At 40.2% G+C, this 17,067-nt stretch overlaps 1 protein-coding gene across 2 annotated transcripts; it reads right to left on the bottom strand.

The window, feature by feature from the left end:
• Positions 1-2,911: 2,911 nt before the first annotated feature.
• Positions 2,912-14,171, bottom strand: LOC121322675 (vitamin K-dependent protein C-like). 2 transcript variants are annotated; one of them, XM_041262868.1, is made up of 9 exons: positions 14,064-14,171; positions 12,554-12,650; positions 11,460-11,623; positions 11,027-11,060; positions 7,860-7,973; positions 6,526-6,666; positions 5,653-5,774; positions 4,663-4,780; positions 2,912-3,633 (listed from the first exon to the last, which is right to left on the bottom strand). In XM_041262868.1, the coding sequence occupies exons 2-9, from the start codon at positions 12,621-12,623 to the stop codon at positions 3,071-3,073; spliced, it is 1,326 nt and encodes a 441-aa protein (XP_041118802.1). In that variant the 5' UTR covers positions 12,624-12,650; positions 14,064-14,171; the 3' UTR covers positions 2,912-3,070. The 2 variants fall into 2 exon arrangements, with proteins under 2 accessions (XP_041118802.1, XP_041118803.1); XM_041262869.1 differs by having other exon boundaries at positions 11,460-11,620.
• Between the last annotated feature and the right edge of the window lie 2,896 nt (positions 14,172-17,067).

Genomic DNA, 17,067 nt, shown 5'->3' with positions numbered 1-17,067 from the left:
AAACAAGTTCATTAAGCCAATTGGTGCTCTTTCGGTTCCTAATAGCTATTTGATCCCAGAAGCACAGTTAAAGGATCTCAATGAGTCAGCATCCCATACTATACACTTTCTGTGTGAAAAAGAGTACCCTTGTTGTAGCATGGAGACCAGAACTGAACACAATATTCTCAGTGTGGTCTCACCAGAGCATGATCATAACCTCCCTGACTCATACTCTACATTTACATAATAAAGCATTATGTGAACCTGTTAGCCTTTTTAAATTCCTGCCACCCTCCAGTGGTCAACGAAAACTGTGATGAGACCCAGGGACCCAGGGAGATGCAGCTACAAAGAGTGTTGAGGGTATGGAATGGGCTACCTAGTCATGCAGAATCACTTTGATCCTTTTTGGCCTAAATTGAGTTCTCGGATTAATCGGCATAAGAAACCAGGTGAGCTTTGATGGCCAAATGGCCTCCTCTCATTCATATTTGTTCTTATGTTCTTAAAGGAGGAGGAGGAAGGAAGCATCGGGATAGAGGGAACGTCCCAAATTACACAATATAATATAAATGTTCAATCCATCTCTCATTCTCTGTATAGAACTTCCCATTATTTTTTTTTACAATTTTAATGGGGTGCCAAACAGGCAATATATCAACTTTGATATATATATATATATGGATAGATATTTGATATATAAACATCAATATTTGATATATATGGATTGATATTTGATACAGTGCCTATAGAAAGTCTACACCCCCTTGAACTTTTTTCACATTTTGTTGTCTCAGAGCTTCATACAATTAAATGAGGATTTTTTTCCACTTATCTACTGCATGCTGTACAGTCTTAAAATAGGAGTCAAGGTGGGCTTTCTTAAGTAATGGCTTCCTTCTTGCCACCCTACCATACAGGCCAAATTTGTGGAGTGTTTGGGATATTGTTGTCCCATGCACACTTTAACCAGTCTTGGCCATAAGAGAGGCTACCAAGAGGCCAATTTCAACTTTGCAAGAGCTACAAGTTTTTATGGTTAAGACTGGTCAAAGTGTGCATGTGACAACAATATCTCAAGCACTCCACAAATCTAGCCTGTATTTTACTCAAGAAGGTTCACCTTGAACCCTGTTTGAGGTATGCAAAAAACACTCAGGAGATTCTGTAGCCATGTGGTAAAAAGTGTTGTGGTCTGACAAAACTAAAATGGAACTTTTTAGCCTAAATGCAAAGCGTTGTTTGGTGCAAACCCAACATAGCGCATCACCCAAAGAACACCATCCCTACTGTGAAGCATGGTGGTGGCAGCATCATATTATGGGGATGTTTCTCATTGGCAGGAACTGGGCCACTTGACAGGATAGAATGGAAAATAAATTGAGCAAAGTACAGAAAAGTCACTGAGGAAAACCTGCTGCCCTCTGCAAGAAAGCTGAAACTGGAATGTAAGTTCACCTTTCAGCATGACAACGACCCAAAGCACACAGCCAAAGCTACACTGGAGTCACTAAGGAACAAAAAGGTAAATGTCCTTGAGTGGCCCAGTCAGAGCCCCAATCAGAGCCCCGACCTAAATCCAATTGAAAATTTGTGGCATGACTTGAAGATTTCTGTCCATCAATGCTCCCCAAGGAACTTGACAGAGCTTGGACAGTTTTGTAAAGAAGAATGGTCAAATATTGTCAAATCTAGGTGTGCAAAGTTGGTAGAAACCTATCCCAACAGACTCACAGCTGTAATTGCTGCCAAAGCTGCGTCTACCAAGTAGAAGGTGTGTGTGTATATATATATATATATATATATATATATATATATATATATATATATATATATATATATATATATCTCAAATATCAATCCATATATCAAACATTGATGTATTACTTCAGTTTGGCGCTGCCATCTAATTGAAGATGCCCTCATATTGATGCCACAGTCATATATCAGCTTTATTATAGAGGCTGCCCTCGAATAAACGCCGCTATCAATAAAGAAACATTAAGGGATTTTTTTCTCCCCCTACTAAAAAAAACACACACAGTAAACAAACGCACAACACTGACTATGTACATGTAATGCCACCGAAGAGACGGGAGCCTCAATCTAGCATGTAAATTACAAACTAATGCACAGACATAGTAAGCACACTTTATTTTATACAGTTCTCAAAGAAAATGCAAGATAAACTAGGTCCAGAACAGCAGTCCTTCTGAGGTTCTTATAGGTGGTTTTGTTGTTTTGTTTTTAGTTCAATTGTAATTCCCATACTCAATCCCATACAAATTTGCTTACTATATATGAGAAGATCTAGTTTTGGTTTCTCTTGCAGCGAAATTACAAACAAGCAAGTTACAGTGAGAAAAAATAAAATAACCTAATAGGGCATATTGTAGTTTTTACAGAAATCAAGCTGATATTTGGAGGTAATTTTTGGTGAAGAAAAACATCTACGTCACATTCTTGGACTAAATTATAGTAGGATGGTGAGCATCCGTGTATAGAAGTGGATGGACCAAAGCTGAAAGCTGAGTGTCAATATAACACACACGCAGGTGCTCTGAGCCCTACAGGTATTATATACTGCTTTATTGTTCATATAAAATTCAGTTTTCTATTCAAGACTAAACTTTATGTATTCCAATGTGATTTTCATTGAAAATGGTGAAAAGGTTGATGAATGTACTGTACAGAACTTACCTGTAGACTGGACAGCAAATGCATTGTTTTTATGTTAATAAAATACCTTCTTGAACCAATAAGTTATTGTGAACTTAGTGTCAATGAAGTGAGAGGCACATTGGCACTGACTACTGCCAGGCACAGCAGCATGTAAGCACAACTCAAGTCAGTCTATGGAACAGTAACACGCATACATTTCCACACAGTTTTATTTTAAAATGAAGCCACAATAAGAAAACAGACTGGGGAAAGCAGTAGCATCAACTTTATTATAATAAAGACAATATTCAGTTAAAGGCAATTCAACGTTCTATAATGAGCACTTTTCTCTGCAAACATGCAATGTGTGAAAGGATTTCTTGATTATTGGATTATGAAGTGATGTAGGGGAGAGGAGGGGAATGGTTCAAACTCTACTGTTCTTCTCCTTTCTGACATTTTTGATCCACTCCAGGTAGTTGCTGACTTTAGTGTAGACCCCCAGCTTGTCCATCCGTCCGCAGCCTTCCCCCCAGGAGACCAGCCCCACCAGGAACCAGTATCTCTTGAATTTTGTGACCATTGGACCCCCACTGTCCCCACTGCAGGCATCCTTGCTCCCTCCCAACACACCGGCACACAGCATGTTATCTGTCAGCGGGTTCAGCATTAGCTCAGCGCACTGTTCCCGAAGGGCCAACGGGATCTCAATGAAGTTGAGGGCGGAGCTGTAGCTGGTGGAATTCTCCCTTTCCCGCCCCCACCCTGTCACAGTAACGTTGGTGCCATTTCGCATCAGCATCTGTTCGGCGAGGTTACGTTGAGGCAGGCACACCGGCACGATAAACTTGGTGTAGGTGACTGGCGTTTGCAGACGCAGCAGGGCGATGTCATTGTCTGCTGTGTCTTTGTCATGGTTGGCATGACACACAACCTCAGAGACAGGAATGGTGATCTCTGTATCCTCAAAGCGGCGCCTCTCATAATCCCCTGGGGGGCAACAAAAGGAAACTTGACTTTTTTTCTACCCAATTTTACGTGTCCTGTTTCTCCCCAATTTACAAATTACCATCTCTCACCACAGCAATTCCCCACACAGCTCAGGAGAACTGAAAGTCAGTGGACATCCTCTGATCCCACCACCAAGCCAATTGTCCCTTTTCACCCAGGAGCTTGCGAGTGGATGTTGACGAGCCTACAGGTGTCCTCATGAGCTTACCAGACCAATGCATTGCACTGAATCCCCAATGAAGACCGGCAACTTTTCAAAGCCAGGAGGCGAACTTGCTCTTCTCTGACAAAGTGGCTTGGTTTACATGATGCTTAGAAATTATTTTCCATTGTCATGAAAATATGACACGTACAACACACATTCCACATGTTGTAGGAAGTGCTACTTTGAAACCATCATCTGAAAACATTTTTTTTTTTCTCATTGAGCTACGGTAAGTAAGAACCATGTCATTCTGGATATGCTGAAAACCACTTCATGAAAGCTGGTCGATATTAATAGTTGCGATAGGCCAACACTGACAGACAAATATACCCTTACATTTTAATATTAATGGTGTCGTTTGAATTTTGAAGGAGAATTTCTCTCCCTGAATAAAGCTACAGTATCGACACAAATTATGGAAAGAGATGATTTACAGCAAGACTGGGGGGTGGCATTTCTGATTTTTCCCTCACTCAGAACCTTTGCTTACTTAGTGCCTTAGTATCTCTGAATAGATAGAGATACTAGAGAAGTCCCTTATCTATTCAGGGATGCCAAGACGTTTAGTAAGTAAGGTGTATCAATAGTCGCTCTGATGAGGGTAAACAAGAAAAAGCTTGCTTAGTGTTGTGTAATGATCACATTTTAACAAGTGTTATTCTATTTTAATTAATACCTAACAACTTAAAACATATTGAGGGAAATGAGTCAAAAACTGAATATCTGCATACCTACTAAAAAAAAGACCCAATATAGTTCCAATGTTTGCCCCAGTAAATGCTGCTATGACAGAATTTACATACCCAGTCTAACACTGAACTTGGTCCCATCCTGGACACAGTGCGCAGCTGTCAGCACCCAGGAGTGGTCAATCAGCACCCCTCCACAATGGAACCTCCCACTCGCATTCAGAATGAGTGCCTAAAGGGAAACACTATCAATAAAGGCTTAGTGGATTCAAAACTGTAACTGCTATACATCATATTATATAACAACATAACATTGCTCTCCCATTGTTATCTGTGGAAGTCAGCCATTCAGTTATTCCTCAACAATGGAACGGTAAATAAAGACCAGCTGAGAGATGACACTGATTAATGACACTTGTTCTTAAACCACTGCTTACTGATGAAACACACTGATGCTTAAGCCCTGCATTTGTTGTATAACAGTGATCATGGAAATACCCTTGATCTATGAATGCAGCAGAAAAGGATCTGGTTGGTTGGTCTCACAGCAGCTAAAAAAATATATAGTTCTTCGTTTGCAACCTCCAAATTCCCTCCCCCACCGTCAACGGACCCTCGCCTTTCTTGATGTATTTTATATGGAGCTTTCTACTGCATGGGTCCATGGCTCTGGAGAGAGGACTGTGCAGGCCTGGAGATCGGCTGCAGACGCCATTAGATCTTTGATTAATCCTTCTTCAGTTTAACTAGCTGATATTAGTTAGGGTGGTTCTTTGTGGGGGGTGGTTTTTGTGGTTTATGTTTTTATATTTTCTCCAATAATCATTTGATTACAAAAAAAGAGTGATAATGGAAATGCTGTGGTGTTCTTGGTAGTAATGTTACGCCAGAGTCAATAAAGCTCTGAATTACATGTTTAAATATGCTTTCTTTTCCTGTCTAAGCCAAATAAAATTGAGTTTTCTTTATAGGATAACAAAGATTTTCTGATGAGGACCTCATCTTGTATTGTAATATTAAGAGACTGGTGGTGCAGGGTACAGCAGAGGTCTGGTTTCTGTGTTTTAATTTGTGTTCTTTTAGTCTCAGTGAGAGAGCAAGTACCTGCCAGGGGCTTTGTCCCTTCTTCCCCTTCTGTCCTCCAGCCACCAAGGGCTTGATCCTCGGTTCATCTAGTTCAGGTTTCTCAGCTTTTGCCACTTGAACCTTACCACATGGAAAAGCATCTGCACAAAGACACCAAGCACAGACTAGAGATCCTGATGTGTCTCATTCACATCTGCTAAAATGAACATTCTGTGGTCTCTTGGTAATTCAAAGAGCTCAATTAAGCAGCTAATGTGCAAGGGCAGTTATTAATGAGCTCCGTTCACTTTGGAACTCACTTCCAGGTTCTATTTGGAATGTTCGCCAGACACTCAGCTTGTGACGCGCTACCAGTGTGTTTTGTTTACAGGGAATCGGAGGCGAGGATTGGTCAGCTGCAGTTCCTTAACCAGCTGGTAGGCATGTCCTGGCAGAGTGTCTCGCTTTATAAAGGAGCCCCTGACACACACCCGCGTGGAGAGCCAGGATCGTGGTTTAATACCCGATTCTATAAAGGGGTCAGGGGTTAGTTTGGGTATTTGTTAAATCCTGTTTAAAAAGTATAGTTAGCTGGGGTGTGTCAGCGGGACCTCCTTGTAGTAGCAGAAATGCACCGCCATTTTCACTGAAGACCTTTCATTTTCTAGCTGTGTTTTGACAGTGTTTTCTTTTTGGCTTTGTATTTTGAGTTTTACACTTGTGTGTTTTATCGTACCGGCTGTTACCATTGCTGCTACCTGTCGGGGCATTCCTGTCTGCTGCTGAAAAATGAAATCCTGCATGCCGGTGTGGCATGACAACATCGCACTTCCTCCATCTGTGTTTGTGTGAAAGAGTTCATTGAATAACCTGTTTGCAATAAAAGCCTTCTAATAAAGAATTAAAAGTGACCTGTTGCCTGGCATTGTCGATGGTCATTTTTGAGTTTGTATCCTGGCAGACAGCCACACGACCGCCTCGTCTTGTCTGGGTCTTCATTGCAGATATGATCACAGCCCCCATTGTCATCCGAGCAATTTGTGGCAGAAACAGCTTCAAAACAAATGAGGAAGGTTTTAAACACAGGCCTTGGTACAAGTACAAGTACACGCATGGATATTTTATATTTTTGTGATCTTAATACAGCAGTGATCACTAATAGCATGGGGCAAGATTCCAACAGAAGGATAATTGAGCAGAGTATTAGTTAACATTTCATCAGTAAGTGTAGAATTAGTGGTGTATTTCATACTTAGTCTTGTAGCACTGTTTTTAAATCGTTTGGATTAATCTAATCATTCTCAAAGCTCTTTGACTTCATTTAGCAAAATAGTTAGTGTTAGTGCTACTTATACTGTTCAAATAGTTTTATTCCTTTTGGAAAAGGTGTACTTGTGGCTAAACAGGTCTCCCTTTCTTAGCAGGATGTAAAACAAAGCAACCTGAAACATATTTGTTAGCATGGAATAGCTTGGAATTTATTGCGTTTAAATAGCTTATCCCGTTTCACTGTCGGTCGTGACTGGCCCCGTCTCTAAAAATTGATGTTTCCACCTGGCCGCATCAGCCCAGGCCGCCTTTTGTGGCCTGGTTTGCTATATTATACCTGACGTGGCCAGACCTGCCCACAAAGGAACTACATCATCACATAGCAGGAAGGCGTGTGCTGGATAAGAAGTCAACAGTGGAACAGAGCTACACATGCTACTCAAGCTTTTTTCACTCCTGCAATGGCTGTCGAGGAATGCCATGTGGGAGAACGAAGAAACGAAAACAATTTTAACAATCAGGGCTGATTCTTCTTTTAGAGGGTTCAGACAGTTGGATCTTGAGAAGGCTATCTAAAATTATATATACAGCTATGGCCAAAAGTGTTGCATCACCCAGCTATAGAATTAACTAATTGTGCTTCATAAAGTCGAATGAAACCTGATGAATAATGTTATCTTAACATATTGAATTACACACCATGTTGTAGTTTTCCATATTTTTGAAAAACTGACAAAAATTGGAAAATGTGTCATTTTGAAATCTAACAGGAAATATTGTACTACTATTATGGTTTCCGGTAGACTTTTGCAATATAATTTTGTATGCTATCATTATATTGATTGGGTAGCTTTTTTTTGTCTGGAACATAGTACTGCTACGGGGTTCTTTAGAACACAGCACAATACTATCCCACAATTCACCAGTGACCTTGGCCAGGGCTAGCTGTGGCTAGGAGGCATTAATGAGATACTTACGGAATTGGCAGAGTCTGCCTTCGAATTCAGGCTTACAGTTGCAGAAGAAATCCCCAGTCTGCTGTATACAGGTTCCGTTATAGCACGGGTTTGACAAACACTGGTTTCTGAAATCTGAAATAGGAGGATATTCATCAACTGGGTGTATGCTTGAGGTAGTCATTCATTCAGTTTGGAACTATTTAACTAGTGCATGTTGTCGTCTTCATTTTACACTATCGAAGCTTTCACTACTGAAAACTTATCTTTTACGTATTCCTCTCACAGTGCTTTAGACACATTATTGTAACCTTATAGTGTGGTTCAGGGGGAGAAGGCAAGGACTACTACTCTGTTCTGTCCCACCAAAATATCTGTCAATCTCCCTATTTAAACCCTAAGTCACGCCCTTATTCTCTGTCTTGGTTTTGTGTTTGAGTATCGCTACACAGCCCTGCAGACTTTGACTCAATCCTTTAAATCTGAGATTATCAGTTTAGATATAAAATGGCTGCTCACCTAAGCCACGCTGTAACAGGGGAGACCTGTACTGACTCTTCTGGTGCATTCATAGTGCTGCAGGAAGAGGGCAGCAGCCTTACAATATCCGTCTGCCAGTCATGGCAGTGACACGGAGAAGTGGGAGAGAGGGTGTGTGTAGCTCTCCCTCTCTTTGAGTGGCTGAGAGTTGGGTCTTGGGGGATTACTGGCTCTATAAAGTTAACTCTCTGTGTTCCCTCGGGCGGCCCCCTCTAAGACGCAATGAGCCAGCATGGCCAGCGAAACAAAAACAAACAAAATAAATAAAAAACCAATGGAAAAAAGAAAGATTGTAGAAATTGGGGAATACTTGGGCAGACCCCAAAACGTGTATAGGTGGAGGGAACACTGTAGTGTAGGACGAAGACCCGGGCCTACAGCTATGTAATAATCTAAATTCTTCATTCTGCTCAGCCAAACAATGCCGTTTTCTTCACATGTGCAGCCTCTGCAGTGATGCTCACTCCAGTTCCATCAGCCTGCTTTCCTCTAAATGACAATCATCCCCTCCTCATAGCTTCCACTCCCATCAACATCTTTGTCTTGTCTGAGGCTCTACAAAACCATCATGATTGCAGTTTCATTTCCTACCTCATTTCTGGGTTTTCCAAAAGATTTTCTATGGGACTAGAATATATTCATCATCCTCCCTTTGTTGCACCAGCTTGCAGCGTGGAAAGTCATTAAGTATTGTTTCTTCAGTTCATTCGAGCAGTGAAGTGGGCGTCACCCAGCATTTCACTAGCAGCCGCACTTGAACTGCTCGGGAGCCGCGATTTGGCTACCTTTGGCACATACCCAGGTGGGCTTAAAGAAACAAGGGAGGTCAACGCCAAGCCTCTGGCAATCATTTTACACTAATCAACCAAGACAGGGGATATCCCAGCTGACTGGCACATTGCAAATGTACTACCCATATTTAAAAAGCAAACAATGGTTTGTCTCGCCTCCATATCATGTAAAATCATGGAATCAAATAGGGGGAAACTAGAGGAGTATCTATCTACACAGCAACAGAATCATAGGAGACAGCCAGCACTGATTCAGAAAAGGATGCTCCTGCCTGACAAACCTCTTGGACTTCTTCAAAGAAGTCACTGTAACAATGGACACAAAAAGAGCCTATGAGATCATATACTTTGACAAAGTGCCACATGAAAGGCATATCTTCAAACTGCAGTCCATGGGAATACAAGGTAGTGCACACTTACAGCAGAGGCGTGGCAAATTAAATTCAATGTCAACAAACATAAAGCATCACATGCCAGTCACAAAAACATAAGATGGGAGGTATAGCACTAGAACAGGCACACCCAGAGAAAGACCTCAGTGTTATAATAGATTCATCACACAGTGTGGGGAAGCAATCAAAATGGAAATCAGGATACCTGGGTATATAGCCAACTGTGTACAGTACAAATCCAAGGAGGTTATGATGAGGCTGTATAATTTGTCCCATCTTGCTCGTTTTGTTGTTAGAATCTCATCAAGCAGCTTCTTGAAAGATCCCAAGGTGTCAGCTTCAACAACATTGCTGAAGTTGGTTCCAGATCCTCACAATTTCCTGTGTAAAAAGTTCCTGTCTATTTTCTGTTCTCAATGCCCCTTTGTCTAATCTCCATTTGTAACTCCTGGTCCTTGTTTCTTTTTCCAGGTTGAAAAAAGTCCCTTGTGTCAACATTGTCAATACCTTTTATAATTTTGAATGCTTGAATCAGATCGCCGCAGTCTTCTTTGTTCAATGCACTATTGAGACCACACTTGTCCAATTCTGGTCACGCTACCTAGTCATTTTTTTTTAGACAGAAGCACTTCGGGCCTTTAAGACACATCTTGACCAAAGCTCTCAATTAAATTGGCTAAGAATGGCTGAATGGCCTCCTCTCATTTTCTTATGTTCTAATGTTCTTACACTTGTATGCCAATAGTATGGTTCAAACTTTTTTTTGCAAGGGGACACCTGTGTACTGACACAATAATTATTTTACATTTACACACTCTCCTCCACCAGCAACCAACCACAAAGCACTTAAAATATTTGGGTATATGGGCATCAGTTTGGGTTAAAGTTAATGATAATGTAGCTAACCAAATAATTCCATAAATCATTGTGCATGTCTGTTAATTACATAGGTCTCAAATGCCCAGTTATTGGGGGGGGGGGGGGGGGGGGGAATGTTATACTAAACATATACTACACCGGTTAAAAGAATCTTGGTTTGAAAGCCGTGCTTTCTGTAAAATTGTCCTCACCCTTTCAATGGCTTCTTTCCATTCATTAACAAACCAGCGGATTCCGTTATTGACTAACATGCTTTGCAGCCATTATAATACTTTGACCCAGAAGAACCCCGCTAAACTGACCCAGGAAGTGTACGTGTAACAGCACGTGTAGCCAAAAAGGCAGAAACTGAGAACTTTGATTAATCTAAAGTAGTAATGAACATAATTGTCTGCTATAACATGTGTTTCTTTCAGAACTGCACATCTGAGTCTTTGGAAGCTACGATTTCTGGAATTATTACTTCAATATGGGGGCATTATGGAACCCATAGGGTTCATTTCAGGAAGCCTAGGAAGTACATATATTGCTTTTATGTTACCACTTTAATAATTAACAAAGAGAAAATAAGAAGGATGTCACTCACTAGGTTGTCTGTTGTATTTGTTCCAAAACTCATCCTGGAAAGAGTAGAGCAAAAATAAGCTTTATGCTTTACTGACAGCATCAATATTGAAAATATGATTATCACGCATGCATGACTTTACACAATCCATAATGTTAAAGTCAACCATCAGATAGCAGTACCAAAAAAAAAACATTGTTCTACAATGAAACAAGCGTTCAAATAGGAGTCTTATTTCATGTTAATTCTCTCTCTCTCTCTCTCTCTCTAATATATACCCCATTAAATTACTTTATTGACTTAAGGCAGCATTTCCCTGGAGAAACACCCTCACTCCACACCTCCATGTGAAATGACTCTGACAATGAAAACAAGCGAAGGGAAAGAACTTTGTTCAGAACATTGCCAGTGGAACTTATTCTACACTTGCACTGGTGGCTTTAGGGACACCTACAGTTTTTTTTTTGTTTTTGAAGATTTCATAGGCCTCCTCAAAGGAGCACGCTTCCTCATAGCATTCCCTCTCCAGATTGCCAGGCCTCATCTCTTCCAGGAAGGAGTTAGCCCGCACCCGCCTCGTCAGCACCCCATTGGCTGCCGCCTTCTCCACGAACACTGCTGATACAACCAGACAGACAGACGTGTCAGCTGACAACTATGACAGATTCACTGGGGTAACCATTTTACAGCAAAGCTCCTCAACTAGACTCAAACCCCAAATCTACAAAACAGAGCGACTGGGCTTGGTGTTGAAATAGTGGGTTTCTGGAGTGCTGGCTGTCAGGACTGCTTTCACGTGGAACACCATAACATTCAGTATTGGCAGTCAGTCACCATTGCCGAAACCAGCTAACTTTAGTAGTCATATTGCCAGGATAACGTTCGTGGAGCAGTCTCTGTTCATTGACATTTTCGTATCTCCTGAGTGAGATGCTTTGAGCTGATTTGCCAGCTCTTGTCCAACTTGACAGAGGTTGCTATTTCTCTTTGAGTCTCTGGAATGTAGACACTACATGATTCAAATCACAATCTGAATCACAATCAAACCTATAATATACTCCCAGATAAGCACTGCTTTTCTACCTGCTGTATCCCTTCCCCTTACCTGCCAGTCTCTGCTACTCCTATATTCCCTGCTCCCTCCTCTTTTCTGGTAGTAGACTCTGACTTGAATGATCCTTCCCATACCCCTAGATTCCCTTGTATTTACCCACCTGATTTTGGATATCCCTTTGTTTTAGATACTAGACTGTTTACTCTGTAGAGCAGGATCCTGCTTCTTGTCTGACTGACAGCCCTCCATGTGCTGCCAACCTGTCTCATCTCCACTGCCCTAGGACACACCCCCTATGAACTAGCATCACTGCATACTGGTCAATCCAGTCCTCTGACTCTGTCACCTCAGTGGCACACTATAGACACTGGTGTACATTTGGACAAAGGGGTATGTGGAAGAAATCCACTGATTATTACATTCACTGGAGAACAAGAATCGGTAAAGAGCCGAAGTCATAGAAACATGCAGGGCTGCTTCAAGCAAAAACCCACCTGGAGTGCAAGAGATTGCTCCCAGACATGCAAAGGAGAGGAATATATAGAAGGATGTGCTTATCGCCATGTTGACACAGCTTCAGTCTTCTAGCTTCTGCAAGGAACAAGAAAAATAAAGTGAAGTGGGGTGCCGGTCACAAAAATATGGGATCCACATTGGGGTGTTTAGAAAAGAACCAAGAGAAAGACCTCTGTGTTGTAATAGACTGATCGCTCTCAGCTACCAGACAGGCAAACAGAACGCTTGAGTATATAGACAAAATGTAGAGTAGAAATCCAAGGAGGTTGTGATGAGTTGTGCTATGTACCATTCTGGTCACCACAGTATCAAAGGGTTATTGTGGTCTTGGATGGAGTCCAATGAAAAGCAACCAGACTAATCCCAGGGTTTAAATGAACAAGTAATGAAGATTGTCTGAAGGAACAGAATCTATTTAGACTAAAGCAAAGACAAATTAGGGGGGGGGGGGCTTGTGTGTTGTTAATCACGAGGCGAAGCCAAGTGTCCTTAACAACCGTGTGAGAAGTGGTAATATCCCACTACACTCCACACCCTGCAGTGCCATATTATGATTATGAGTAAACAAGAGGAGTCAATCTGTTAATATATGTTTGTATTCAAAGTGATTGAACAAGCATCACATTCCTAAACAAATCATATGCCTCAGCAAGAATGAGTAAATGTGTTTTTAAGAGAGGTATTTCTATACTTGGTGCCCCAATGGATTCTGCCACCATGCCATATTATAACAGAAGTTTGCATGCAGTGGATAATGTTATACATGTGTTTCCAAATGACTTCTGTGCAGTGCCTTGGACAACAAGTGGCTTCAAATAATCAATCAATTAGCTCTTTAAATGCACTGATACTAGTTACGCTCATGTACGTTTGTTGGAACTCTAATGTCTAGTTATTGTAATGAAGAGATTACAGTGAACGTTGTATTTTCTGAGCAGCCCTTGGTAAGGTGCTGTGTGCAGTGCTCTTCAGCCCTGCTGTCATAGAGAATGCACTAACCAGCCCTCAATCTCTGCTATTTACACTACACTTCAGTACTTCAATACATCTACAGGTAAAGGGGTTGAATTATATATTTTAGGAGGTTTATTCAAATAAATTTCACAGTTGTAATACAATAATTCAAACATGGCCCCAGTCCCAGTTAGCTCAGATAATAGAGGTTTGACTTTACTTATGGTAATTTGGTATGTCCTTATATTTCATAGTTTCCTGCCGTCTTGTCATAGTATGTAAACACTTTTTTAGTCGTAGGGGTATCTCTTCTCATTCAGTTTCACTTGCTCAATACTTGAAGATTTTTTATTTGTACCGCCATCAACCTAATGACACCATCAAAGACTTACCATTTAATAAATGAATATTTCGATACCTGGTTAATGGCATTGGAAATCTACACAGTGCCTTCCATTTCTTATTCTTATTTCACCTGTTCAGTTCATGTAAAAATACATTTTAATAAACCATGGAGAAATAAATCTAACTTACCATAAAGCCTGTTTTTATAACTCAAATCCAAGAGCGTGCTCTTTGTTCCTGAGCTGATGAATAACTGTCTTTTAAATATTTACACAGAGAGCGAGAGAGTAAGCCTAGAGGTTGAGTAAATACACTACACTGAGGCACGAATAAGCTTCATATCTGAGGGGGAGGTCAGAATGAACGATCCTGCTTAACATTTCCTAACAGCTATACAAATTGGCATATGCATTTCTATAAACAGAGATTACACTGTGCCCTGGACTACAATCCCACAATTCACCGCAGTGAAAGGCATTTCTAAGGAAACAATTAAAGTGAAATCAAAATGATTTCATATCAAAACAATAAAAGGTAAGACAAACAATTACAGATAAAATAAGATGTTTTATTCCATTTAATTTAATACCTCTTAAAGAAAATTACTCAGAAAATAAGAGTACGTGTGCACCCTTAATGTGGGGTTTGATTGATGAAAATATCACAGCAATACATAAGAACATAAACAAGTTCATTAAGCCAATTGGTGCTCTTTCGGTTCCTAATAGCTATTTGATCCCAGAAGCACAGTTAAAGGATCTCAATGAGTCAGCATCCCATACTATACACTTTCTGTGTGAAAAAGAGTACCCTTTTTGTAGCATGGAGACCAGAACTGAACACAATATTCTCGGTGTGGTCTCACCAGAGCATGATAAAACCTCATCATAACCTCCCTGACTCATACTCTACATTTACATAATAAAGCATTATGTGAACCTGTTAGCCTTTTTAAATTTCTGCCACCCTCCAGTGGTCAACGAAAACTGTGATGAGACCCAGGGACCCAGGGAGATGCAGCTACAAAGAGTGTTGAGGGTATAGAATGGGCTACCTAGTCATGCAGAATCACTTTGATTCTTTATGGCCTAAATTGAGTTCTGGGATTAATCAGCTAATAGGAACCGGGCGAACTTTGATGGCCGAATGGCCTCCTCTCATTCATATTTGTTTTTATGTTCTTAAAGGAGGAGAAGGAGGAAGGAAACATCGAGACTGAGAGAACGTCCCAAAATAAAAGACATCAATATAAATGTTCAATCCGTCTCTAATTCTCTGTATAGTACTTCCCATTATTTGTTTTGGAATTTTTGGGGTTTTCAAGTTTGATATATATATATACACACATCATTGTTTGATTGAGAGCATCATGCTGTGGGGATATTTTTCATCGGCAGGGACTGGGAAACTGGTCAGAATTGAAGGAATGATGGCTGGTGCTAAATACAGGGAAATTCTTGAGGGAAACCTGTTTCAGTCTTCCAGAGATTTGAAACTGGGATGGAGGTTCACCTTCCAGCAGGACAATGAGCCTAAGCATACTGCTAAAGCAACACTCGTGGTTTAAGGGGAAACATTTAAATGTCTTGGAATGGCCTAGTCAAAGCCCAGACCTCAATCCAATTGAGAATCTGTGGTATGACTTAAAGATTGCTGTACACCAGCAGAACCCATCCAATTTGAAGGAGCTGGAGCAGTTTTGCCTTGAAGAATGGGCAAAAATCCCAGTGGCTAGATGTGCCAAGCTTATAGATACATACCCCAAGAGACTTGCAGCTGTAATTGCTGCAAAAGGTGGCTCTACAAAGTATTGACTCTGGGGGGGCGAATACTTATGCAAGCTCAAGTTTTCTGTTTTTTTGTCTTATTTTTTGTTTGTTTCACAATAAAAAATATTTTGCATCTTCAAAGTGGTAGGCATGTTGTATAAATCAAATGAGACAAACCCCCAAAAAATCAATTTTAATTGCAGGTTGTAAGGCAACAAAATAGGAAAAATGCCAAGGGTGGTCAATACTTTCGCAAGCCACCATGTGTGTGTGTCTATATATATATATATATATATATATATATATATATATATATATATATATATATATATATATATATATACACACACACACACATCATTAATCAGACTACAGATATATACAGACTATATGTGTATATGTATTGAATTGCCTCAGGCACACATTAGTAATGAAGTATGGGGTCCTGATACTTACTTTTTTAATACATGTAGCCTAACATTCATTTTAACCAAAACGTTATTAAAATTGTATATTTTTTAAATGAACAAATAATAAATAATTAATATATACTAGTATAGTATTAGAATTCGGTTTTCCGTTGGAGTACTAAGGGTCTTTCGACCTTACCTCCTAATATGTAATGAATAATAGGAGTGTTGTGTACACTATTTGTGAACCGCTGCATGGACTTCAAAAAGGGTCCTTATATTGTCGATATAAAACTAAGTCTACTTTTCCCCAACTGCCAAAACTCTGTTTAAAATTATACTTTCATTGATTATTGCTCCTAAAATGACACATGCAGATATAAGAGAGTATTTACTTGAATTAGTAAGATGCATTTGTGATGCGGCACAGGCTCACTTTGATTTGAAACGTTTAGAATGCACATCCAGATGTCTTGAAGATCATCTAATATAATATCTAATAATATATATCTCAAATTTGCTCCAGCTAGACTGCCCTTAAAGACCTGCACAGTCTGTTTGCTTTCCTACTATTTAACTTGTTTCCATGCTTTGATAAATTATAATAGGATGGTGAACATTTCTGTATAGTAGTGGATGCACCAAAGCTGACAGCTGAGTGTCAATATAACCCACACGCAGGTGCTCTGAGACCTACAGGTATTATATACTGCTTTATTGTTCATATAAAATTCAGTCTTCTAATCAAGACTAACCTTTAGGTATACCAATGTGATTTTCATTGAAAAAGGCAAAAAGGTTGATAAATGTACTGTACAGAACTTATCTGTAGACTGGACAGCAAATGCATTGTTTTTAGTTTAATAAAATACCTTATTGAACCTATGAGTTATTGTGAATTAAGTGTCAATAAGGTGAGAGGCACATTGGCACTGACTACTGCCAGGCACAGCAGCATGTAAGCACAACTCAAGTCAGTCTATGGAACAGTAACACGCATACATTTCCACACAG

The sequence above is a fragment of the Polyodon spathula genome, chromosome 11 (assembly GCF_017654505.1).
Source record: "Polyodon spathula isolate WHYD16114869_AA chromosome 11, ASM1765450v1, whole genome shotgun sequence".
NCBI lineage: Eukaryota > Metazoa > Chordata > Actinopteri > Acipenseriformes > Polyodontidae > Polyodon > Polyodon spathula.
Note: the sequence above shows the minus strand (reverse complement) of the source record. Positions and strands in the feature narration are given on the sequence as shown.

Bases quoted from the DNA above. Each gene is read 5' to 3' on its own strand.
- LOC121322675 (XM_041262868.1), bottom strand. From the start codon at position 12,623: ATGGCGATAAGCACATCCTTCTATATATTCCTCTCCTTTGCATGTCTG. The intron at 11,624-12,553 runs GTGGGTTTTTGC...TGGTTGTATCAG, and splicing joins AGCAATCTCTTGCACTCCAG to CAGTGTTCGTGGAGAAGGCG. The intron at 5,775-6,525 runs GTCACTTTTAAT...GTCTTTGTGCAG, and splicing joins TCGACAATGCCAGGCAACAG to ATGCTTTTCCATGTGGTAAG.